Source organism: Lepidochelys olivacea (genome assembly GCF_965140295.1).
Source record: "Lepidochelys olivacea isolate rLepOli2 genome assembly, chromosome: 10".
In the NCBI taxonomy this organism is placed as follows: domain Eukaryota; kingdom Metazoa; phylum Chordata; order Testudines; family Cheloniidae; genus Lepidochelys; species Lepidochelys olivacea.
The window spans coordinates 61614973-61641803 of NC_140420.1; the positions used below are offsets into that span (position 1 = coordinate 61614973).

The following is a 26831-nucleotide window of genomic DNA, read 5'->3' on the forward strand; positions in this document are numbered from 1 at the left end:
GTTAAATACAGAATCCCTGAGAACTCTCATTAAAATCAGCAAGAGTCTCTTTTATTAGCTTACAAAAATATGTTTGATGGCTATGTAAATGTTTAGCTAAGAGGATAATAATTTCTGTGAAGCCTTCATTGTCTGGGGATGAGGTGGTCAGAATTTATACTGTGTCTCACACACACTGTAATTTTGCATTTTCTTTTTTTCAGTAAGTTTAAAATGATATAATTTATAAAATAACATGACCACCTCAAGGAGGTGAAGATTATTCTACTGTACACTGTGGTAGTGTGTTAACTATATGTTCTGAGTAGCTGCTGTTTTCACTGCCCCATTTTCCAATTTAGGTACAACATAAACTATTTTAATTAATATTGTGTCACCAAAAGGGTTTGAAATGGCCAATTGAATTCTACCAAGATAGAGTCTTTTGATGAAAACATATCTTTATTGATTGTAGAAGAAGAAAATCATTCTTAAAATGAAATCCACAGAAAAATCATATCCCTCAGAGAAAATTTCTGAGTGGCAGGCTGAGATTAACATTATAAAATTGAATTTGTGCTGCAAACCTTTGATGTAATCAGCAGCTGGGAGATGGTGTTGCCCTTGCTGTGCTCCTTCTGATTGTGGTGAATTACTATGTGGAATGAAATAAGTGTTTCTTGTGTCATTTGTTCAAGAAATACAAACAAGGTATTACTAGGTGGTTCTTGCTAGTTAAAATGGGTTGTATTGATTCCGGGTCCCAGTCTCTTGCTCCTTTGGACTGCAGAGGCAGTACATTCATATCCCAGGGGAGAGCTGTAAGTCACTCTCAGCAGTGACTCCTCTGGCCGATTAAGGAGTAGCATTGACAGATCCCAAGAGGAGTCCCATTAAGTTTTAAGATGGAAGTACAGTGGCGGCCTGAAGGAGGAATATGAAGGGAGGAGGCCTTTTGAAGCAGAACTGAATAATATATGTGAGATCCTTAAGGTCCTGGCAGGAATATAGAGGACCATTAGGAGTGAGGATGTGGGGTCGATATGTTCAGAGTTGGAATAATTAACCCAACACACTTTCCCCGATGACTAGAGTTTACTAAACAAGGAAAGCATACTTATGCCTCCATACGCCCTGAGGCTACGTCCCCTCAATTTAAAGAAACCATTCATTTGTGCACTCTCCACTGTGTACTGTATTTAATAACATAGGACTGGAAGAGACCGCTTGGGTCATTAAGTCCAGGCCCCTACTAATGCAGACAAACCTCTCATATAATTCCATTCATGAACTTATCAAACTCCATTACAAAACTAGCTAGGCTGTTTGCCCCAACTACTTCTATAGGGAGGCTGTTACAGAACCTCCCTCCTCTGATGGTTAGAAATTTTCTAGTTTTTAACCCAAATGAATTCATGTCCAGTTTATACCCATTTGTTTTTGTACCAGCATTGTCCTCTAGTTTAAATAGCTCTTCTCCTTCCCAGGTGTCTTCCAGTCCTTATATATGTACAGAGAGCAATTATATTCCCTCTCAGCCTATTCTAGTCTCCTCTCGTAAGATAGGATCTCCGTTCCCTTGATCATCCTGCTAGCCCTTCTTTGTACCAGGTCTAATTTGAATTCATCTTTCTTGAACATGAGTAACTAGAATTGTAAACAGTATTCCATGAGGATTTTAATCAGCATCTCATACACTGGCATTAATAGTTTCCTATCTTTACTGGAAATGCATCACCAGATATATCTAAGGATCACATTTGCCTTTTTTCATGATCACATAACATCGATGGCTGAGAGTCATCCTGTGATTGCCTAAAACGCTCTCGTCTTGCTCCTCTGTTTTTCTGACAGATGCATCCCTAGCTTAAATGTTTACAGTATTACAAACATTGCCCATATTTGGCAATATATTGTCAATCAACTTCCTATTTAATAACTTTAAAAATATAATTTAATACATCTCTTGCTTTTGTTATAATTTTTGTCTTTTTCTGTCTTTAAACAACATATTTTCTTTATTATCATGGTTCTCTTTTCCTATTTTTGACATGTCCTCTTGTCCTTCTCTTGCTCACCCCTTTATTTCTTTCTCTTTTTCAACATTGTGTTTCCTACCTCCTCCCCTATAACTTCTGTATCTCTGTTGTATTTCCACTTCTCCATCAAATATCTCTCAATACCATATTCCTTTTTTTCTAATTTATCCCCTCCATTGCTCCCACCTGCATACAGGTCCATGCACCCACCCACTCCCCAAGCAGTAGCAGAGTGCAGTTAACCTATGCTTCTAAGTTTCATGACTACAAACAGGGTTCGGAATGAGAACTGAGATGAACAGCAAAGTTATTAGCAGCCACAGCAGCAGAATTGGAGCTATGTGTCTGGAGACTTAGAAAGACAGCACTATATTCTACAACTGGTTTACATTTGGCAAGTTATGTAATGGTCAAGGCAAGATTTTTTTTAATGCCTCTCGCAGAGAATTTCTTACTTGCTGCAGACAGCGAATGAATGGAATTTTAAAGCTCTGGAAATGATTATATTATATTCTTTGAAAATTCTGTTAATTACTACCAACACTTATTTCCTTAAGGATGATGTGTGTTACGGTTACAATGTGTAAGGAGCTTGTGAGAGTTGTGTGAGTATTTCACACTGGGACTGTAGGCTGCAGGTCAAAATATACCTTTATTGAAAGTAACTAATTTTATTTATTAAAGATAAACAAAATTGTTGACAGGACCATTAATTTTTTTAACATAAGCAGTAAAACAGAGGTGTCAGGAAAAAAAAGCCAAGGAACAGAACAGAAACATGGAAATAAAATAGGTTCTTGGTTACAGCAGCCTTACAAAACTGTCATGAAAATTTTCCAGCCTGTGCCTTAAAATTTACTACCTTACATTTTACCATGATGAGGCAGCTCATGGAAAAAAAACTAATGATATTTTACTCACCTATCAAAAATATATTAGTCTCGCTGGGTAAGTAGAATTTTGCAAGCCTGAGAGGAAGCACACATGCAGTTCAACCCACTTATCCCATCTTTCCTCAAATAGTTCGATTGTTGACCTAATAAAAGCAGTAAGTCTTTCACATCTCAATTCTTTTATTGTTGTTGACCACACGTCTGTAGTATGCATTTGTTTTTGCACCTGTGGTAATGAAATGTATTTGCTGGCTGCAATTAATTAGTTTCTGAAAGCTGTGGCATTTATTAATATGAATTTCTTAACATATTTTAACAACAAATAAAGTACATGTGTAATCCAAGAATATGAAGTTCTAGCAAAGATACAATAATTAGAAACGTAAACCCGCAAAGATTTTTTTTCTGGTAGGTGGTAGATTCACTGTACTACCTGCAGAGTTCTCTTTGAAGTTTTTTATACGCTATATAAATTCTACTTGAGGAACTTTTAGTCACATGTTGAATGACGGCCTGTAACGTCTGGAATGAGGCATCTGTCAGAATCAATTTTTCATTGCACCAACTTATTGAGGCAGCAACTCCTGGAGAGGGAGATTCATCATTCAGAGGACGATACATATCAGAAACGGTGTGCTCTGACGTCTATGTTCACAATTAGGGGGATCATTTATTCTTTATCAATAAATGATATACTGCTCTTTGAAGGATTCCAATAGGAAACTCAATACAAAAGTTAACTGGGGGGAGTTGTTATTGACTTCAACAGGGTGTAAGCTTAGTTTTTACATTTCATATCTCTCTGCATGTTTTTAGGTTTTCTACTTAGCATCTGAGCATCTCATGGACACTAATAAATTTATCCTCAGACTGCTTCTTTGAGCCAGGGGAGTGGTGTTATTCTAATTTTAGAAATGGAAAACTGAAGCACAGAGACGTGTGACTTGCCCAGCAAGTCTGTTGTTGACAAATGCTTTCCTTAGGGCAGGGACCAAAGGGGTAGGGGAAGAGGTGGGCTATGGTTGGCTTACCTTACGGATCTTGGGGTTCTACAGAGAAAGCAAGCTCCAGTCCCATGTGGGAACTACCTCTACATGGTGTGACTCAGCCCTCTCCTCTCTGCTCAGTGTTGAGACTTCCTGGTCATTCCCACATCTTTTTTGCTAGTATTCCCCGTCCATAAAGAAAAATCAATCAGGAGATGGAGTCATGAATTTATTTCTATTTGACATCCATACCAGGACAGCGTGACCCACCTGCTCTCTGGTTCCTCAAAGCCCCTACCCTAGCTTCCAGTGGTCTTGCTCTGCCTGCATAAGGGGAGCCTTCGGTTTTTAATTACAGTTTAGATTCTGTGCAAATGATCCAGAATTGCAAAAGTAAAATTGCTGAAATCCTCTAAATTATATGATCTGTACTTTACTCATGACACAGTTTTTCCAGGTTAATAATGTTCTGTGTTGCACTTCTGTAGAACACACTGTTGCTAAGGCCTCCCTAGAACCAGCAAGGGAGGCAAGACATGGTCACTAGGCAAGCCAGAGGAGGGGAAGCTCTGGCTTGTAGCTTGGTGTAAGATGGTGAGATAGCCATTTGAGAGGAGACTTCTGGGCAGCGTAATCATGATGGTCCATTGGGAGGACAAAGGAAGGAGTTTATTAGGCTGTGGACAGGGAACAGGATGGGGGAGGGAAATAGTTCTCCTCAGGGAATGACAGGAGTCAGTTTTTTTTCTTGACACCCATAGACTTCTCATCAAGAGAGCTTTAGAGAGTTAAGATTCTTATCTTTGAGAATTATATAATGACATCTAATTCTCAGGTAGTCTGTTCCTATGTTTGGGGCAGGAGTGTAAAGGTGTCTGTAAGTCACCTTTGCATCTGAAAGCTTGTGTAGGAGGTCAGACTAGGTGATCATGATGGTCCTTTCTGACCTTAAAGTCTATGAGTCTGGTCCTGGCCTAGGAGGTAACATTTGTCAGCCATTCCATAAGGCTCATTTCAGAATTTCCAGGCTCTTTCACATACTTGCTGGCCTCAGGGCTACTCTGACATACACTCTGCTTCTCATTGATCCCAGTGAGGCCTAGGAGAAACTGAATAGCTTAAATGCAGTGGGCTCTGGCCTGCTTCCCTACACACCTTCACCTGTTCCTGCCGTCTGCCTTAGTTCTGGAAGACAGATTGGTGCATAGCCCCTTTGCTATCTCTGCACCAGCTGAGGAGGCTCCATGTTCCAGCAATATTCTCAGAGGGCCATTTCCATACCCAGTAAGTCCTCTTCTGCTGCAAGAGTGGCAGAAAAGGGCCCTAATATAACTAAGAATCAGGCCCAAATGTCTTGATTGATAGAAAACGTGTATAGCCTTTTAATCATAGTTTCTATATTTTTAATTGGTTGTTAACTGCATTTGCTAACATGGTGTTGGTACATGAGTATTTTGAATTTCTTCACTGAATATCTGAACTTCAGGGTTTTGCCAGTGCATTGTTGCAGTATTAAGGTATATATTACAGTTCCTACCTCTCACTTCCCCAAACAACTAACATTTTTTTTTCTGATTCTTTATACATTTTTGGTCAAAGTTTAATATATTTATTATGGATCCAAGCTAAGTCACTTCCTAGCATTGAAAGAAGCTTGATTGAGAGTCGGGTTATGGGTTAATACCAAGAATCAGACATGCTTGAGTGGACAGAGCTGGTGGAATTTAACGCGTGTTGCTGATAAGCTACATGTAGCCCAGATATGCCTCTGGCGGTATTTGACTTTGTGGAAACAGATTATACCTTTTAAAAGGTATACTCTGATAAAAATCTGTTGATAAAATATAAGAAATTTTGCTTTAGGTGCATCCTCATAACAAAATAACTTTGATAAAGCCAAATGCTGTCAGACAAAGTGTATATGTGTACACAGTATTTCTAAAAAACTCTCAAAAGCAACACATTCTAACAGGATAACTGTTATGCAAAATGGAATGTCTTCTTTAGCTGTGTGTTTTGTGAATCAGATCTGAAAAAGACATTCGACCAGCAGAGGAAAAATAACAACTAAAGAATATTACATTAATTCTGTGCCTTCTATGGATCTTTTATACTTAGAGAGGCTACAGTACAAAAAGACAAGTACAAAATATTTTCATAAAATTTCAAATTTAACCTACTCTCCTTTCTAATTGTAATATTATGTCTTCTGCAATAGTTTGCTAATAGACAGTGGATGGTTCTTCATCCATAGCAGCCTGTCCACAACAAAAAAAAATGTATAAATAAATCTGTTTTCTACCAGTCTTTTCTAGAGTCTTGTTACAATTTTAGCTGGGTTTTGACACTCTTTTGTTATTCTTGACTTGTATAGTATCAGATATCCTGGTAAAAATACTGGTTCTGATTTTCCACTTCCATGTGCCAGTATAATCTTTTATAACTGTGCAAAGTGAGTGCAAACTACTGTAAAACGTCATCAGAAGGAAGCACAGCACGAAGTGTTAAATACATCCCACTGAATTTAGATAGTAGGATCACTCTTAAATCCTCAGATCCAAAATTTGACCTATTCTAAAATTGTTAAATTAGTAGCTCCCATTTTTTATAGGACCTACAGAAACACTGAACTCCTCCTGCTTGCTTTGCTATTAAAAGAATATTCCTAGTTAAGCTGATATGATGTTTACTTTGTAGAAGAAATGAAAGAAAAAGTAAAACTTCAGTGATTGCTAAGTGAATAAGCACAAAATGGATAGGAAAAATATTATATATAAGTTCACAGAGAATTAAAAATAAAGTTTTAGAAGTCAAATTCTAAAACTGTAGTTTACAGTGTCCTTTTAAGGTTCTGGCACGAGCAACCAAATAATGATAGGTAGATAATCAACTTTATGTTAAAACGTGTGTATGTGTTCCTGTGCAAAAAACCTTACATTTGAAGGTGCAAAATCCAGCACTCAAACACCTCTCTGTTCCCCCTTTCAACAATCATTTCACATGATATGACCAGGAGAAGACATACTTGTCGGGCACATGATTTGCTACCTAGAAGAATCCTAACAATGGGAAATATTTGAAGATCCATGTTTTTTAGACAAGTTAGGCAATGTAGCAAACCATATTCAGATCTCTGTCTTATTTATTTTGAAGACAAAGGGAGTTTTGCAGTTGACATTAATGGGAGCACTCCAGACTTCAATTAGTTTTCAGAGCATAGTAACCTGAACAGCAAAAAGTATGGTGAAAAAGTCACTACGTGAATATGAGATAGCCGTTGTTCCTCAAGATGGAACCCATGGAAGCTACACAAGAAAAGAATTAGGCCAGCAAGTTGAGCCAGCACGAGGCAAAAATACCAAACCCAAACAAAGGGAGTTAAAGCACAGTTTTGGAACTCAAACTCTCCCCATATAGAAAATCTCAGAGAGTGGTTATGGGGAAAGCTGCTTGGACAACCATGACTTGAGTAGTTTTTTTTGTTTTTGGAAATGTCATCATATTAATCTAAATTAAATTAATCGTATTCTTTGCAGTGGTCTTAAACCATATTGTTCCCAAAATATTCTTAATCTTTTATAACTAGGTGGCAATAATGAGAAAGTAGTATTGTAATAGCAAGAACAACCAATCATTGTTCAGTTACCTGACTCTCAAAATCTCAGTTTATGCTCCTTGAACAGTAACATGTGATCACCCCTTTGAAATGTTTGGGATTATATTTTTCATATTTTGTGTTACTTGGAACTATTTTACCCTCTTTTTATTTTCAGGTTTTGTTCACTATGAAGACCTCAGTGCCAGCTGTGGCACTGTGGGGGAAAAAAGCACCCTCTCACAGCATCACTGCCATAATGATTACAGATGACCAGAAGACTGTTGTTACAGGAAGTCAAGAGGGGCAAATATGTCTTTGGAATCTCTCATCGGAATTAAAGGTTTGTGACCACTGTGGCGTTGTCTGTCAAATAACCTGTTGGAGTTTCACCTTTTTATTATTAATAGACTATATGTAACTCAGTTGCAATTAATGTAAAAGATAATGTGTGTGGGTCTTTATGTTGGAGAAAAGGAATTAACCAACATAATAAATGTGAAAATAAAATGTAAATCTCACAGGAGCAGCCAGTTCTTTGCAGGCCTCTTTGAGTGTTCCGTGGACAATTAGTGAGCCATGGACCACAGTTTGAGATCCAGTGCAGCAGATGATGGCAGTTAGTAAATCTGTATAATTATGATGGGTCCTGTCCTGGAGAGTTCTTCTTTAAAATCAGTGGCAAAGTGTGGTTCTCTAGTTCCAGAGAAGATACCATTATAGAAATGTGGTTGATAGGAATAAAAGAATTAAGAGAAATGGAAAGACTTACATTCTGTGAATGAACAAATGAACTGTTTGAGGAAAGATGAAGACCAAGTGAGATGAAGTGTAAAACACATCAGTGATGTAATTTTGTAGCAAAAATGTGTATTTACTGTAACCCATCATTCATATGGCTTTGATTCTGCTGTGTTCTCAAGCATGCTCTTGCTTCTTCTTCATTTGGGCTCAAGCATGCCATTTACAAACAGACGCAGGTTGGGGTGTTGCGAAGTTGCACCTTGCCGGTGGGAGTTGAGGCAGATTTCCTCCCACAGCTTGCAGGTGTACCGATGAGCATGCCTTTTTCAAACGAGTTAATTAGCATCTTAACAGGCTTTTCAATAATATTAGGCTAACATGGCTTCAGACCATGTTTGCTGGCATCTTAATGGGGCTTTCCAATTAAGTTAAGTTAACTTAATTGAAAAATATACTCTTTTTTTTTTTTTTTTCCCATCAAAATATAGGTCCTTTTGGATTTAGTGAAGCCTATTGCTTAAGTGCTTTGCTGGATCAGACTCTTAGTGCACTCAGCCACTTCTGCTATCCCGTGTGTACTGGGTGGCAGGGCTGGGGCTGTCCTGTTTTGATTCTTTTGGAGCATCTTGCACACCAGAAGCCACTCAAAATGGGCAGTCTTTATACCACAGTGATCACAGGGACTACAGTTGTACCTTGCTGTGTGCAGGGGTGCAAAAGGCAAGTGCTGCTTACACACTTCTCTGCTTGTGCATCCTTGGAGCTGCTGGGCAAAATCTGGCCTTATGTAGGAATACAATGTGTACTGTTTACCAGTCAGTAATAAAATTAATAATGAAGGTGTTTCTTAACTTTGGATTACTTGATGATTTATACAGAAAAGTACTGTTTTAGTTAAGTGAAATAACTGCATTGCTCTCCTAGATTTCATCTAAAGAAATTCTCTTTGGTCATACTGCTTCAGTAACATGCTTGGCGAAAGCAAGAGACTTTGAGAAACAACCATATGTGGTTAGTGCTACTGAAAATGGGTAGGTAACTGAGTTTTCAATTACTTTTTGAATCTTAAACCATCTGGCAAGGCTTAAGAACAAATTTTTCATTTGGCAGCTGACTTTCAATCCATTTTCCCCATGACATGGGAAGGTGCAGTGGTCACTTAGTACAGTATAGAATAACTTTATGATTCCTCTTCTAAGAGGGTCTCTGCTTCTGCCATGCTGAACTATCAGCTGGCCCACACACAACATGGAGATGGGGAGCCCATCTCTTGGAATGCAGAGAGGTCTGGCAGGTCCAGAGAATCCATGTGTTTCCAGAAGCCCATTCCCAAGAGAATGAGTAATCAGGGGCCCTATGCCTACCAGGAGCACAGAGCTGTGGAAGGGCATTGGCAGGACCAGAAAATTCTTTAGCATCATGAATACTGACTCTCAAGGGAATGAGGCTATGAGAGAGGTTGATGTGCCCAGGCCCTGTAACAGGGTTGGCTATCTCTCAAGCATGGCTCTGCAGCACCCCGCTGTGATGGGTTCCCCAGGGTGCAGCCTGGGCTGTCTCTCAAAATGCCTTGTTAGTGACCAGCAGCAAGCCCCTCCAGGTGCTGTGATCACTCAGCACAACAGCATGTGGAGCCCCACACACCCAGCTACGTTGCATGAATGCTCCCAGAGCCACTCATGAATCATACAGGGAAAGGCACCAGCCAAATCCCCCCAACTCCCAGCACTGTACCTCAGGAATATACAGTCTTGCACTGCTCAAGACTAGCAATGCAGTTCACCACTTCATCAATGGAAAGTGGCCATACACCAGCCTTTGCAAAACCTGAGTAGATTTACCACACATTTCAGGCAAACTCTCTGGTAAAGATAAACAGTAAAACAAATGTATTGACTAAAAAGATAGATATTTAAGTGATATTAAGTAATAGGCAAAAAGTCAGAGTTAGTTACCAAAAGAAAATATAAGCACACAGTTTAAACTCTCAAACCTATTAGACTGGGCAACATCTAGATTAAGCAGTTTTTCTTATTCCACTGGATATTGCAGTTCATAGTACACAGACTTCACCCTTCAAATCTGGGCCAGTCCCCAGTTGAAGTCTTCAGAGTGTCCTTCTTGCTTGCAACGTAGGTACGTGAAGGAGAAAGGCCCAGCATGGGGCCACTGTGTCTGTTTTATACCTTCAGTCCTATGTGCTTGGGGAGCACAAGTCCAGGTATGTCTGGGGGCATTGCTGAGTTTCCAGGCAAGGTTGAGCAATTCCCCTGGTGTGGCCTCATGTAGATGAGTTATTGAATTGTAGCTCCTTTGCTGGATGATACCGTGCCTGGGTGTTGGTTACTTTCCTTGCTGTTGCCTCTGGGGAGCTAAGATCTGAATGATTCCGCAACTACAGCATGTTTTAGTGACAAACATACAACACAATTCTCATAACTTTATATGCACTAAAGATATACATATTTAGATAGAACAGTGGGTTTCAGCAGTTCATAACCTCTCCCCTGATGCCTCACGTGGAATGCTTTATATGTACATGAGGAATATGAGGGTTACAGGACTCTTCCCCCAAGGTATAGAATGTCACAACTGCCTCCATTTCCCTTCTCTCACAGGGCTCATCAATAACTCACCCTCACAGTCCAACAGTAATTTAAACATTCCCCTTCTGAGGTATAAGTCCTCACTAAATAAAGGACCCTCAAAGTCCCAACTGCAGATCAGTGTTTCTCTCCTGTTGAGTTAGAAGTCCCTAGTCCTCCATCCTGAAGTTGGGTTCAGGTCCTTTACTTCTTGCAGGAGTCAGTCTTGCTCCTTGCAGCTGCTTCCTCAAGCCAGCTACAGGTTTCTGTCCTGCCGAATCCTCCTACCTAGAGTGTTCTCAGCTCGCATACAAGCTCCCTTAGTAGCTACTCCAGGAGTTCATCCCTTCCTCTCTCATAAACCAAGGTCTGGCCTGAGTTAATCCCATGACTTCATTATCTCATTCATTATTACCCACCTGGGGAGGGGAGCTGATCTGGGCACAGGTGGGCTGAGGTCCCATTTCCTCTTAAAGGGGCCAGCCACCTTGTAACACCACTCTATGCACCACAAGGTTCCTTCCCCACTCTGAACTCTAGGGTATAGATGTGGGGACCTGCATGAAAGACCACCTAAGCTTATTCTTACCAAGGTACAAACTTTGCCTTGTCCTTGAACAGTATGCTGCCTCCACCAAGCGTTTTAAATAAAGAACGGGGAAAGAGACCACTTGGAGATGTCTTCCCCCAAAATATCCACCCCAAGTCCTACACTCCCTTTCCTGGGGAAGGCTTGATGATAATATCGTCACCAATTTGTACAGGTGAACACAGACCCAAACCCTTGGATCTTAAGAACAATGAAAAATCAATCAGATTCTTAAAAGAAGAATTTTATTTAAAGAAAAGGTAAAAGAATCACCTCTGTAAAATCAGGATGGTAAGTACTTTACGGGGTAATCAGCTTCAAAACATAGAGAATCCCGCTAGGCAAAACCTTAAGTTACAAAAAGACACAAAAACAGGAATACACATTCCCTCCAGCACGTCTTATTTTACAAGCCATTAAACAAAAGAACATCTAACACATTCTAGCAAGATTACTTACTAACTTTACAGGAGTTGGACAGCTTGCATTCCTGATCTGTTCCCAGCAAAAGCATGGCACAGACAGCCCAAACACTTTGTTCCCCCCACGAACTCCAGATTTGAAAGAATCTTGTCCCCTCATTGGCCATTTTGGGTCAGGTGCCAGCTAGCTCCTTAACCCTTAGCGCCTTACCTTAGCTTCTTAACCCTTAACCCTTCTTACTTTAGCTTCTTAACCCTTTACAGGTGAAACGATTTTGCCTCTGGCCAGGAGGGATTTTATAGCACTGTATATAGAAAGGTGGTTACCCTTTCCTTTATATTTATGGCACCCCTACTCTCCCAAAGTTGATCCTGCCCATGGTACTGAAAGTGAGGCTAACTTTCATCTTAATTCTGAACTTCCATTTTTCTGGCCCTAATCTATACAGTTTTAAGTGGGGAAAAGTATTCTGTTGCTTAAATACTATATATGTGTAAAAATTAACTTAGAAAAAGACTAAAAGCTTTCTCATATGTATATGTTATTTGGAGAAACAATGAAAGATCACTACTGGATGGATTGTATTGTGTATCTGGGATACATATAGATAAGGACAAATGGTCTTCAGAACCCTTTAAATGTTCACTCGACAAAACTACTGGCAACTTCTTTGGTGCACCATATAAGAGCAAGACATTCACCAGTGAGCTCTGGAAGGTTGCAATATGAAGCTGGGATGATTACAAATAGGATGCCTCGTCTTCAGCAGAGGCAAGCTTTGTCAGACTGTGTACTCTGGACTGTGGATCAGTCCATTTACTACTTTCAGATTTCTGTCTTCTTGGATTGTGGTTAAGAACATTGCATGGAGAAAGATCATGTTTCCCTCTAATTCAATTTAAAAATGTCAGGGCCTTTCCTCTTTTCTGTCGCTGACATTCCTTAGAAAAATTCATAATGGGAAATTCTTAGTGTCCTTTTTTGTGTGGAAATGTTGAATTTATTCCGTTAAGATTTATATTTCCACCTGCATGTATCCACTGATGTGAACAGTATTGGTCAGAGAAAAAAGGCATCATGATACAATATTTATAACGTTTTATTCTCCACCTAGTCGTATGAAGAAAACAAACTCTTATTGTTTCAAAGCAACATGCAGAAAATATGGAAATGTGAGTGAAATTCTGCTCTCAGTTACATTACTGTAGATATCCAATGCTGAAGTCAGTAGAGTTACCCCTCATTTACACCAGAGTAAATAAGAGAAGAATTTGGCCACCAGCCAATGATTATTAGAAAGCATTCTGTTTAGCTAACTTCCTGGAACATAGCACATGCAGATTTTATTTACAGTGTACACAGTAGTAAATAAACATGAAAATCATTTTGAATTAGCCAATTACATGAAATTAACAGTGTCAGTTGAAGTTTAAATCTCTAAATTGTTTTTCTGATATATTAATAAAGAGATTTTACTTTTCCAGTGTGAACCTAATATATTCTCTTCCAGACAACACTGTGAAACAATTATTTTCTGAATAGCATAACATGTTTGGTTAAATTGCTGAAAGAATAATGGTTACCATTTATTTAACTCAGTCTGTAGATTTTTTTTTTCTTAACATGTATGCCCAGATTCCCAAAGATAAAGAAGCATCTAACTTCCATTCAAATCAATGGAAGTTAAGAGCCTAAATACCTTTGTGGAACTGGCCCATAGCTGCCAAGTTCTGACAACTTGACACACCTCATAAGAACAGGAGTACTTGTGGCACCTTAGAGACTAACAAATTTATTTGAGCATAAGCTGTTGTGGGCTACAGCCCACTTCATCAGATGCATGTAGTGGAAAATACAGTAGGAAGATTTTATATACACAGAGAACGTGAAACAATGGGTGTTACCTTGCACACTATAACGAGAGTGATCACTTAATGTGAGCTATTACCAGCAGGAGAGAAAAAAATAGGCGATGGTCACGTAAACACCACCCTATACCGGAAACCTACTGACCGCTATACCTACCTACATGCCTCCAGCTTTCACCCTGACCACACCACATGATCCATTGTCTACAGCCAAGCTCTACGATACAACCGCATTTGCTCCAACCCCTCAGACAGAGACAAACACCTACAAGATCTCTATCAAGCATTCTTACAACTACGATAGCCACCTGCTGAAGTGAAGAAACAGATTGACACAGCCAGAAGAGTACCCAGAAGTCAACTACTACAGGTCAGGCCCAACAAAGAAAGTAACAGAACGCCACTAGCTGTCACCTGCAGCCCCCAACTAAAACCTCTCCAGCACATCATCAAGGATCTACAACCTATCCTGAAGGATGACCCATCACTCTCAGAGATCTTGGGAGACAGGCAGGTCCTTGCTTACAGACAGCCCCTCAGTCTGAAGGAAATACTCACCAGCAACCACACACCATACAACAAAACTACTAACCCAGGAACCTATCCTTGCAACAAAGCCTGTTGCCAACTGTGTCCACATATCTATTCAGGGGACACCATGATAGGGCCTAATCACATCAGCCACACTATCAGAGGCTCGTTCACCTGCACATCTACCAATGTGATATATGCCATCATGTGCCAGCAATGCCCCTCTGCCGTGTACATTGGTCAAACTGGACAGTCTCTACGTAAAAGAATAAATGGACACAAATCAGATGTCAAGAATTATAACATTCAAAAACCAGTTGGAAAACACTTCAATCTCTCTGGTCACTCGATTACAGACCTAAAAGTGGCAATTCTTCAACAAGAACCTTCAAAAACAGACTCCAACAAGAGACTGCTGAAATGGAATTAATTTGCAAACTGGACAGCATTAACTTAGGCTTGAATAAAGACTGGGAGTGGATGTGTCATTACACAAAATAAAACTATTTCCCCCCGACTACTGTTCCTCAGACGTTCTTGTCAACTGCTGGAAATGGCCCACCTTGATTATCACTACAAAAGGTCCCGTCCCCGCCCCCGCTCTCCTGCTGGTAATAGCTCTCCTTAAGTGATCACTCTCGTTATAGTGTGCATGGTAACACCCATTGTTTCATGTTCTCTGTGTATATAAAATCGTCCTACTGTATTTTCCACTGCATGCATCCAATGAAGTGAGCTGTAGCCCACGAAAGCTTATGCTCAAATAAATTTGTTAGTCTCTAAGGTGCCACAAGTACTCCTGTTCTTTTTGCGGATACAGACTAACACGGCTGCTACTCTGATACCTCATAAGGGTTTCACTTGCCAGGTAAACTTGATTGTACAACTACTAGACATTAGTTCCAAAGCATGTTGAATATGGTTTAAGTAAAGTACATTGGCTAACATACAAAAATATTTGAAAGGTTGTTGTCAAAATATTAACCTTTGATTTTTATTACTGATTAGGTAATAGATATATGAAATGCAGCATTGTATAGATGAAATAGCCTTAGAAACAGCCTCATGGTGGCACTGTTTATTCTTAACAGAAAATGATAGCTTATTTCAAGAACTAAAGTCGGGTGCTGTAGAAGATGCATTATTCTTTTCAAAATGTGTAGTTTAAGTTCAGTGAAATGAATCATTTTCAGCAGGATGTAGTTCCAGCGAATGATAGTTATGGTGACACATTGATGAGCCATAATGGCAGTATACCTACAATTTGTTGTAGGCCAGACCTAGCCTTAAAGTAGGGTTTGCTGCAAGGCAGCAGGGTGTTATTACCAAAACAAAAAGAAACAGTTACAGTATGTCATCCCTTGCTAATGACCACAACATTTTCTTACCCAGTAATCTGTAACAAAAAGCCACAAAAGTGCAGCACTAAAGAAAAACTTGGTGGCACAAAATTATTCCAGCCAATTGAGTGGAAATGACAGAGAGTAATATGAAGTTATCTTTGGCAGGGAGATGTGTGTTTGGAATGTCACTAGTGGACAGTGCATTGACAGTGCAAACCTTCCTTATAGGCATACAGCAATCTGTGTAAGTATAGCAACTTTTCATTGAATATTTCAGTGCTTTACAATGTGAGTTGCACATTATTCATTATTCTTATTTTATTTATTACATCTCTGATTTTGGGGAAATATGTTTTAAAATTGTTTATGAATGTAACATACTTCATAAGGAAGAAAGCATAGAGAGCAAAAATCTTGCTGCCGTGTATGTAGCATTTTACCATTTATTATTTATTCCTGTTTCATTTTCCATCTGGGAAATGAACTAAAAAAAATTCCGCTTTGTATTTCACCTCTATTTCTCAGACAAATAGAAGCATTTCTTTTTCAGCCACTAATGTTTCTAGAAAGTAATATCCATATATTTATTGATTGTGACATTTGAGCTTCAGGTATTGATGCACAGTAAGGCCATTTCTTGTGGTTTTTGTTTTGGCCTTCATGAGGGCAACATGGAAAATGTTAGTTTAAGGTCGTCTGTCTTGAAAATGGGTAAATGCAAATCTATAGCCAAACATTTTGTAAGACAGTTTGCTAGTGATCTTACTTTTAAACTTAGATAGATTAGTTCGAGGGTTTTGATTGCCTAGCTGCTAACCTCCAGGAAAATACTTGGTTCTCTTTCCAAAAACGCACTTTCTTTCATGACAGAGCTCAGTGGTAGTAACCTTATTTTTAGATGTCAAATTGCTTTAAATCTTTCTTCAGTCAATTCCCTTTCAAGTCTCTGCTTTGAAGTATATCCAGGTACTTGCTAAGTACCTAGATGCTAGAGAGCGAGGGGTATGTGAAATATGTATGTGTATGATTTAGGAGTGGCTCTGATTCAGAGAGCTGCTGGTTTATTTCTGGATGTGTTCATGAAAGAATTGCTGAGGGCCCCTAAGTTAATTAAAATGCTCTTTTTCTTGAGTGTGGAAGTCTAGGTTGCAAGTGTTGAAAGTCTGAGAACTTTTTAGAGCTTTCATGAGACTCCCAAGCTACTGGAAAATTTAAATATTTCAAAGCTTGTAGAGGTAATACTGTTTCCATGCAACTTTTTTGGTTTGCCTGGTTGACTGAAGCATAAATATCAATGTTAGTTTTTAAATGACCTTGTTTCTTCAACTTGTCAATTAACAATTAAATGTACCTTTATAGTTTTATCAACAGACTTGGGGCCTGTATGCCATATTGTAATGAAAATCACTCCTCAACAATTCATATTACCATACATATACAACAGCAATAATGTTGTAACAGTGGGTTCAATATGTTCTGCTGCGGGGTGTGGCTCAATTAGGGGTAAAGAGGTAAGGAACTAGAGAACTACTAAAAAGAGGTAGAGATGTGGGCTAGCATGTTGGTTTAGTACCGGTCCATTGTGCTGTTATAGGAGATCAAAGGTACAGTCCTTATACCTTGCTCTCAATGCCAGGTAGCTTGGGAGGGCAGGAGAAACAACATACTCCTCTCCAGGAAAGACTAGCACCCCTCACTAGGAGGTATGTGGAGACATTGAAAAGATGATAAAAGGAGAAAATGGGTATCTGAGAGGAAAATTGGGGGTGGAGGGGAAGGAGGTAGGACAGGAATCATCATTCTTAAAAGAACAGCCTTCAAAAGTGAGTACTACCTTGTATTACTGCTCCAGAAGTACTGATTGCTGGTAGTATTTGTGAGAGCATTACTACCTACACGAGGTTACTCTGAGATGGGTGCCGACATATACAGATTTTGATGGTATCAGCACATGAAAAATGTTGCTTGATTGCCAATTAACATTTCACAAATCTAGTTTTGTAGGTTCCTTCTGTACTCATGTATGCCTCAGCAGAAAATGGCAGATGTCAGGACACTGCAAAGTGAACATTTGCCATTTTACATGAAACTTGAACACAAGGAGCAACAGGCCTTTTAATCATTTGTGGTTAAGTAAATGTGAGATCTTCTCTTCCTACAGGACTGACTGTCCAAATCTGCCAGTTAAAAGCTGCTTTTTTAAAGAACAGCAGTAGTTACAAATGGTTGAAAGCATTGTTGCTGTGTTTCTATGGAGCCAAAGTAACATTTACAGTTATGATAACATTTCCAGATATGCATTCTTTGTGCTGTGTAGTTGTGTATATCTTTTTCCATTTTGTTATTTATGTAACTCTTTATAATTTTCAGATATTATTTAGTTAACTGTAACAAAATGGAGTAAGTTTCCAAAACTGAAAGTATATAGAGCTAAGCAACAATGAATAAAAAAGTATAATTCAGCAGTATATTTTCATGCTAGTACATGATCACTCAATTTATTTTGACAACTTTATTTATTAAGAGTCCATTTGAAGCAGCAGTCCCAGGCCCTAGGCATTTTTACAACATTTACACATAGAATTACAAATAAAAATCACACACAATCCAACTGTGCATGCATACCATAATAATACTTGCCCAAAATAACACATTAGCTACTTCGCATCCACCACCCAATAGCCAACCCCACCCTCAGACACTTAAAAAAACAAAAATGTGCTGAATACTAACAAATTTGGCCTCCTTTTAAACAAGTGAATTCCATAGTTGAGAATCCCTCCTGGAAAATAACCTACCATCAGGCCTCTTCTTTTTCATACTGGTGGGTTTTAGGTTAGAGCACCATCAGAATGGCAGCAGTGTCTTGTGGATGGGAAGAGATGAGGTCTCTCAGATGAACAAATCCAAAACCCACTTAGGGTTTTATAGGGTAAAACTAATCCCTTTAACTCCACCAGGAATTTAATAGCTAATATAGATTATAGAGCTCTGGTGTGATGTGATGTCTGCATGAGGCCTCCTCAATAAGCATTCATTTGCATTAATTTCATCTTACCATCATACATTTCTGAATGTTAGTGTCATGAGATGAAGCAGGGAGCTTCTTTTTCTGGTTGTTCAGAGTTATATACAGGTATTAATTGGCTCACCAGTATGATTCTGATGCAGTTTAAAAATAAGTTTTAATGTGTTTAAAATACTGTTTTTGTTAATTAACATTTAAAAAAATGATGTGTATGAAAGCCAGAAATAATATGCAAGAGAACTTTGTGTAGCTCTCTCTGTTAACCTTTTCTTGCTTAATTCCATTTGGACAGTATTACCATTGCTCCTTCCGAATGACAGGAGATGGCTGGCTTCTGTGTTGTGGACAATATCAAGATGTCGTCATTATTGATGCTAAGACTTTGGCAGTTCTTCACACTTTAATATCTTTTCAGTCTTCTGACTGGATCAGTTGCATGTGCATTGTTCACTCCACAAGGATTCAAGGTACATATAGTAGTGACATGCAGAAATTAGTATGTAAGATGGCCAGTCATGTCTTGAAATTAGTATGTAAGATGGCCAGTCATGAGCAGCAAATGCCTAAAGATTCTTTCTATGCCATATTTTAATTATAGTTAGTTAAATATATTATGTTTCACAAATGCGTTCAGGATGTAAAATACTTCAGTATCAAAACTTCAAGATACATTTAAATTTTAATGTCAATCAGACTTAAATTACTGTATTTTGCTTCTTAAGCAGAAACCTGAGAGCTGGAAAGAATTATTTTCTTACACTTTTTGCGTATAATTAGCTCAATTAAAAGGCTACCTGTGAAAATGATTATATGTGTGCAGGGCCTGATTTTCAAAAGTGTTTATGTGCAGTTGCATTAACAAAGTGCTTGTGCAATTATTCACCTATTTTGCTCACCTATTTTGCTCACACAGTTACCTTGATGAAATATCCTATTTGCGCATGAGATTGATAGTTAAGCGCATGGTTGAGCATTTCTGTATACAAGGACCCCGTTTCCCTGAACAATACAGTGGCTGCACATACAAATTAGACATTCTGTTTTGTGTGTACAGTCTGGAGCATCAGATCCAAAAGACTAAAGTTGGTATTTTCAAAACAGAGCTCCACAGTGTGCAGTAAGATAGCATTGGTGGTACTTGTGTTCTCATTCGGCTCAAGTCACAGTGACTTGAATTTAGTTTCATATTGAACAGCTTTGTATTTCCTTTTTATAGAAGATTCACTAGTAGCAGTATCTGTAACTGGAGATCTTAAAGTATGGGATCTATCATCATCAGTGACCAGTATACAGGTCAGTTTGCATGAAACATTAAGTCTTAACTTAAAACAGGAATGTAACATAGAGAACATGGAAGTATTGTCAGGATACAAAAACACGGAATCTGAACATACTGTCTTGTGAATGTGTATTAAACAGAGTTAGTTATTTTTGCAAGCATGTTTGTTGAAAAAGCTAAGGCTCTTACTAAGCCCTATCTCTTCATTCTCAATATAATTCCTAGAATCCATCCTTCCTATCTCCACTAAACATGAGTCCATGTCTTTGTACATCTCTTGCCTTGACTCCTGCATCATCTTCTGGCTTTCCTACATCTTGTCTGTTATTCTTCCACACTGATGCTAAGATCATAATCCTTTCTTGTCACTCCCTCCTCTAAACCCCTTTTTCCCCTCCTTCCACATTATGTTCAAAGCTCTGCATAATTCTACCTGTATGCTCTCTTAGTCCTTCTTTCTGTCTCCTATATACTATTTTTGTTTCCTTCTCCCACTGTCTACTTTTCATATTCTTTCATGTTATCCTCTTCATTTGGAACAGCCTTTCACCCACCCTGTGTCAAGTGTCCCCTCTCTCCTCAAGTCTACTTATTGTGTACAGTTTATGAATATTAATATTCTTACCAAAGCTGCCCTGACACCTGTTTGTGCTGGAACTGGAGTCCTAGCTTTTCTTTTGTCCCACTTAATCTGAAAGTACTTTAGGTCAAGGACTTTGATGGTTTGGGCCAAATTAATCCATGGTGTAACCCCACTGACATCAATAGCATTAAAATGTGGATGAATTCAACTTCTTGCTTTTTGTAAGCACACAGGAACATAGAAATGGCCAGACTGGAGCAGACATAAGCCCATCTAGTCTAGTACGGTGGTCAGAAACAGATGCTTCAGAGGAAAATGTCAGAACCCTGCAGTAGACAGATGTGGCCCCCATACTAGTTCAAATCTCGGTCCCTAATAGATAGGGATTGACTTAAATCCTGAAGCATGAGGTTTAATATCCCTTCCAAAATTTTTGTTGCTGTTTATTATAGCTCTGAATATTCTTGATATCCATGTCCAGTTCCTTTTAGAATCTTGCTAAATTCTTGCCCCAACAACTTCCTGTGGCAATGAGATTCACAACACTTATATTGTTTATATAAAAAAAATTAGTACTATTACTAAGAAAGAACTCAAATTTGTATAATCTTTTTCTTAAAATAGGAAGGTTGCCTTTTTAGCCACACTAGCAACTTTTTCAGCACTTCCTTTCTCCAGAGTACTCTTAGCTATATTAGTACCTTAATGTAGGAGCACATCATGGGAGATGCATATTAATTGACAGGATCAGAACCTTAAAGAGATGGTGTCGGGTTTGATGTCACTTCTAAAAACGTGTTCATTGTTATAAAAAGTCTGTGTTTAATATTTCCGTTCAGTGTATCAGTCCTAGATAACTAGTGCTACTGCAGCCTTGAAATTGTTGCTGTTAAAGCTGAGTGACTGTGCAGCCACCAGTCACAAACAGAACGCGAGCATATGTGGGTATTATGCTGACCCTTTACTTTTCTGCCCTTTGAGATGGGAGGGGTTCAGAGTTAGTGAGAATACAACTCCTTCAAATACCTAGAGAGCACAATTCTCATCAATTGTAATTCCCTCCTGGAGCTGCAAGGGTGAGCAAGAGGATGCCATGACATTCCTGCCTGTGATAGTGGCTGTTTTGCTTTTAACCTAACAGCTGAGATTGTCTGACCACTGTAGACCTTCTTGCGGAGGACTGATGATGGGAGGGGGATTGTTTCAAGGCAGAAAATGTCAGTTTTTTGTGATGTGATCAATAATTAATAAAAAATAATTCCAACAGAACTATTTTGGGCCTGTCAGCCTGGATAGTGAGCCTTTGATATTCACCTCGAAAAGGGCAAAAAGTAGGATTTTTTTCTTTTGCAAGCCATTCATGCATTGAAAACCAAAAGGTTAGGAATATAGTGACCCCTAAAAGTGGTGGGAAAGTATTAATTTAAGTCAAGATCATTTACCGAGCATACAACCAGGTGCTGGTACTATTGTTTGCTATGCTGTAGGAAAAGAATCCTCTGTTGGCCATTGTGCATCTGAAACTGCAAGTGTATAGACTGCTATGGCTTTGTTGGCTTTACATTGAGCAATGACTAGTGCATCCTCATAGTGGCAGATCTATCAATGCTGCCTATCCTCTTCCCCACAGAATGCCCATCATCTCTACGGGGGCCATGAATCCCCTCCCCCCAACACACTGTTTAATGAAAAGTTACAGTTTGCATTGCATTTTGAAAGTCTGTATTTACAAAATGTTTTTAATAGCTGGTTTCTTTCCTGAAATTCATAGCCTGAAGATCCAGAATATCTTGTTTGTCTAATACTACTACTTTTCTTTCTAATATCTAGGAGAGGCAAAGTGTGTATGAACAAGAATCCAAGTCTCTGGACTGTACAAACTGCCAAGCAATAAGATTTTGCACATACACAGAAAGACTCCTCTTAGTCGTGCTTGCAAACTGTTGGAAGGTACAGCATTACACATAGTACTTAATGCTTCCTATATAACATCGTTAGGAATTCAGTAGAATTTTGGAAAAGTGAACATGATTGATTTTATATGTAAGTAGTTGTTTTTCTCCTTCAATCAAATGAAACAGTGCTCACTAGCTATTTGGGGTATCAGAGGAAACTGCTTGCTCCATTTATTCACCAGTTATCTTAATTGCATAGCTGAGATGATAAAGGCCTGGATTTTTAAAAGGTATTTAATGCTATGCTCTGCTCTGTATTGCAGTGTCCAAGTCTCATTTTCAAAGGTGACTTATGTTCCTAAGTCCCACTGAAAGACAGTAAGCAGACCATACCACATGCTGCCCCCCGTCCACCCCATTACTTTCTCCTGCAATTGCAGGAGAGGAGGCCCTGTGGAATAGCAGCCTATGTGTTTTCAGAGGAGCTGGGAGTGGGATAGCCGTCTTTTGCTATGCACTCCTGGAAAGGTGTGGGTTTGCGTGCTTTGTTTTTGGTGGTGAAATTAATCTGTGGTGAAGAATAAATGTGTGTCCCAGATGACAGAACTGTGGGTGGATCTAACAGTGTTGGGTTAAAGAAGCTAAACATATAGTGTGATCATGCCAGGAGAACTGTCAATATTTTAAATAATATTAACAGAGGAATGTAAAAGTTCTCCCAAGAGGAAATTTGAAGGTCTTGTTCTAATGGGCTATATTCACTCCTGAACTCAATGTAGTTATACAGAGGATGAATTTTGTAACTACAAACAAAGCAAATCCCCTGCCTCCTCCCTACCCCCTGATTGTAACTCTACCTTTAAGCCTTTAATGTTGTTTCAATTTTAATTGGCAGTTTTTTCTTCCTGGAATCATGTGGCCTGATTCTGATCTGACTGTGTTTTAACAAAAGTGTAACCCCATTGAATTTAATAAGGTAGTCTGAATGTACACCATAAAAACAGTCTCATAAATACTTTACTGTCTGAATCTTTGCTCAAAGCCAGTGTTTGTATTAAAATGAAATCGTCAACAGGAAACACATTATAGCATTCATTTATGTTTATCTATCATTTTTCTGTCTTTAGGTCTATGATTATTGTGATTTTTCCTTGCTGTGCACTGAATTCAACAAAAGTGGTCAGTGCTTTGCTGGTGGTGAAGTGCTAGCTGCTCAGAGACTCATCATCTGGATGGAAGATGGTCACAGTTACATCTACCAGCTGCTGAACAGGTGGGCTCAGATTGAAAATGAACACAAAAAGTTCAGGTACAAGATGAACTTTTGGGAGGTTTATTATGGAAAATCCCCGCATGTCGCAAATGATGAAAAACCAGAACAAAAACACTTTGGCACAAGAAGATTTACCCTGAGTTTGACAGCCCTCAGTCTTTGTTTGACACAGCAGGGGATACAGGAATAAGATTAGCCATGTAGAAATTGGGCAGCTGGTGCTGTGGTTTCAAAAAGAAATCACTTGTAATTACTTACCCAACAACTTTAGCTGAACTTGAGAATCTTGGACATAAATTCTGCTTTTAAAAAGACGAATTTCTAAATCATTTGATTTTCTTTTTAATTATGCAGTGGACATTCTAAAAGCATATATCCTGCTGATGGAAAAGTGCTCAAAGAAACTGTTTATCCTCATTTACTCTGCTCCACTTATGTGAAAGAAAATAAGGTAACATGAGAATGTTGTACAGTGAGCTTCAAAAGTTGCTTCATATTTTGCTTGTAATGACCAGACAGACTCTCAGCAAACTGGACATTTAAGGCATTGAGTCAAACTTGGTTTAGTTATATTGATATAATAAATAAGGCTTATTCCTTGATTCTGATTCTGACTTTCAAATATGGTGAATTTATGATATACTTTGTATTTTATAAAAGGCTCTTTTTGGGGATTTTTTTTGTTAATATACAAAATTTGTATTACAATTTAAAAGGCAAGCTAGAATATTTAGAATTCCTTGAACCGACGGGGCTCAATCCTGCAAAAAGTTACTTGTGTGAATACTCCTACTGAAGTCAGTGGGACTACACATGCATAACTGTTTGGACCCAAGGACTCTCTTAGTTCATTACAAAATGCTTCACCACAAACTGTTTGTAATCAGGTGTTTGAACACATTACATTATACTGAGATTCCTATCCTGATCCTGCAAAGACCTGTGCATGTGACCTTTTTTCCAGTGTGAGCAGACTTTACTGGCAGTACGCAGTGTGTAAAGTTAAGCACATGTGTAAGTCTTTGTAGGATTGGCACCTAAGGCCTAAGAAGCTGTTCCTAAAGTTTAGGGAAGGCTGTACAGAGGAAATTGAAAAATCAGATGGATTAAGAGTCCTTATACTTCCAGTTGTAAATGTGTGCCTAGGTGTGCCCGTTGCAAGTTTACTAGTTACTAGCTTGACAACAGGTGACTCAAATGAACTCTGCTATTGGAAAGAATACATCTGAATGGTTGTTTTCCTCTCTGTGTGACTAGAGAGATAATGGCTGGTTGAATGAACAGAAATTAAGCGATTGAAAGATACAAATAAAGGATCAGTTACTACAGTGCCCACTCTGGCAAAAACAAAAACCCTATTGATTTTAACAGGGATTTTGTCTGAATAAGAACAGCAACCCTTGGACCAAGGATAAGATTTAGTACTTACGGAATTTTATTTATTTATAATTTGGCTATCAAAAAGTATGTGGGACCTGTTCCCGTTGAAGTCAGTTTTGGTTTTTTGATGTTGACTTAAGTGGACCAGGATCAGGCCCTTAAACCATTTTTCAGGATTGTGAGAGAAAGGCATATTTTTATTTGTACCCCACCAAAAGCACTATTAAATACATGGGCTTGTGTGAGGTTTTTAATAGTCCCTCCTTTTTGTTGCTGGGTTAAGGATTTTAGATACCACTTTTGCTGCATAGTTTTCCTAAACCCTGACAGATTTAATTTTTATGTGAAGGGCAATAGCCATTAGTTTATTTTTCCCCTCAAACACTTGTGATATAAAATCAGATAGGATAATTGTTGAAGGATGTCAAAAAGTCAAAAACCATCAAGGAAGAGAAGTAGCCAAAAGATATGGCTTAGTAATAATTGGGTCACTGTGATGGCAGAGCAGCTTATGGATAATTTTTTCCAACAAATGAAAGCATTATTTTTGTTTAAGTATCCACAATCTACCCATTTTCTGTTCTTATTCTTTGATGTTTGGCTTCGCCTGTCTAATTAACTCCTGGCCTGGTGTATGGGTTGTGGCAAGAGCATGGGTAGAGCAGTGCTGCACTCTGGCAGTCCCTGGGTTCCTAGTGGCCTTTAAGAGGGCCATACCAGCCAGTGCAACTTAGAGCAGCCCTGGCTTTAGAGTAGCCCCTGGCTGAGGAAAGTTCAGCCACAGCTGAGAATTCAGCCCTTTATTTCTACAGATATATTTCCAGATATTATAGTTTTATTTTGCAATTAGGGACTGTATTGTCTTAATCCGTTTTTTCATACGGAAAAGTTGACTAGTTGCTATTATTTTTGTCACAGAGTTTTCCTTTTGTTATGGGCTTTATGAATGAAAGAAAGGAACCTTTCTATAAGATTCTTTTTTCTGGAGAAGCATCTGGAAGAATCACCTTGTGGCATATTCCTGATGTCCCAGTGTCGACACTTGATGGTTCTCCAAAAGGTTAGGCAATTTTATATATTTTGTACAATTTTTAATTACATTGTTGCTACTTCAGTTCTCATGAAAAGTCACCCGGGCAAGTGGAGCTTCTGTAGTCATTCAGGTTAGAATTCATCTCTGATCTATAAAACCAACACAAGGCTCTCCACACCAATCAAGCCATGCATAGGTCTGGAGGGGAGTGGAAAGGACTTTCACGCGGGGCCTACATAGGCCAGTGCATGGAGGTTGTCCCACTGAGGGATCATGTGATCCAACTGGTGTGGAAAAACTGCAATTACTATTCCAAACCACAGGATGACAGACAGGCCCTTTGGGAGGAGGTGGTCACAGAGGCAAGTGTGCTTTTTATTTATTTATTTTATTTTATTTTTATTTTATTTATTATTTATTTTATTTTAATTTTTTTACAATCAGTCACTTCTCTGACTTGTTCTCAATTTTTGAATCCCTGGAAATTTCATGTGAATTATTCTTGACTATTCCTTTTTGCTAGAGATCCCAATAGCAGAAGCTTGGACTCTGCAGGATGATTTTGACAAACATTGTGCTATGTCGGAAGGCATTATTGATCATCTTTTTGCATCTAAAGATGGTACCGAAAGTGCAGCAGTCACTTCATCCGTATATGTGCCCCACCTTGATAAGCTGGTGTGTGGGTGTGAAGATGGGAAAATTTTCATAACACTTGCTTTGCATGCTGCCAAAGCAAGAATTTTAGAAGACATTTCTTTGCTGAAACGTAAGTTTTTAATGCA

At 38.8% G+C, this 26831-nt stretch overlaps 1 protein-coding gene across 2 annotated transcripts in view; it reads left to right on the forward strand.

Moving 5' to 3' along the window:
- The window catches only part of WDR72 (WD repeat domain 72), a 177535-nt gene that overhangs the window by 3891 nt on the left and 146813 nt on the right, over window positions 1–26831 (forward strand). The window contains exons 2-11 of one of the 2 annotated variants that reach the window (XM_084641198.1): window positions 7671–7835; window positions 9161–9267; window positions 15741–15819; window positions 18896–19070; window positions 19820–19896; window positions 22296–22415; window positions 23488–23633; window positions 23988–24084; window positions 25932–26073; window positions 26570–26815. In XM_084641198.1, coding sequence (XP_084497324.1) covers window positions 7683–7835; window positions 9161–9267; window positions 15741–15819; window positions 18896–19070; window positions 19820–19896; window positions 22296–22415; window positions 23488–23633; window positions 23988–24084; window positions 25932–26073; window positions 26570–26815 — 1342 coding nt within the window. In that variant the 5' untranslated portion in view covers window positions 7671–7682. Of the gene's footprint in view, window positions 1–7670; window positions 7836–9160; window positions 9268–15740; window positions 15820–18895; window positions 19071–19819; window positions 19897–22295; window positions 22416–23487; window positions 23634–23987; window positions 24085–25931; window positions 26074–26569; window positions 26816–26831 lie in introns of those variants that run through there. The other variant, XM_084641199.1, reaches the window with a different exon arrangement.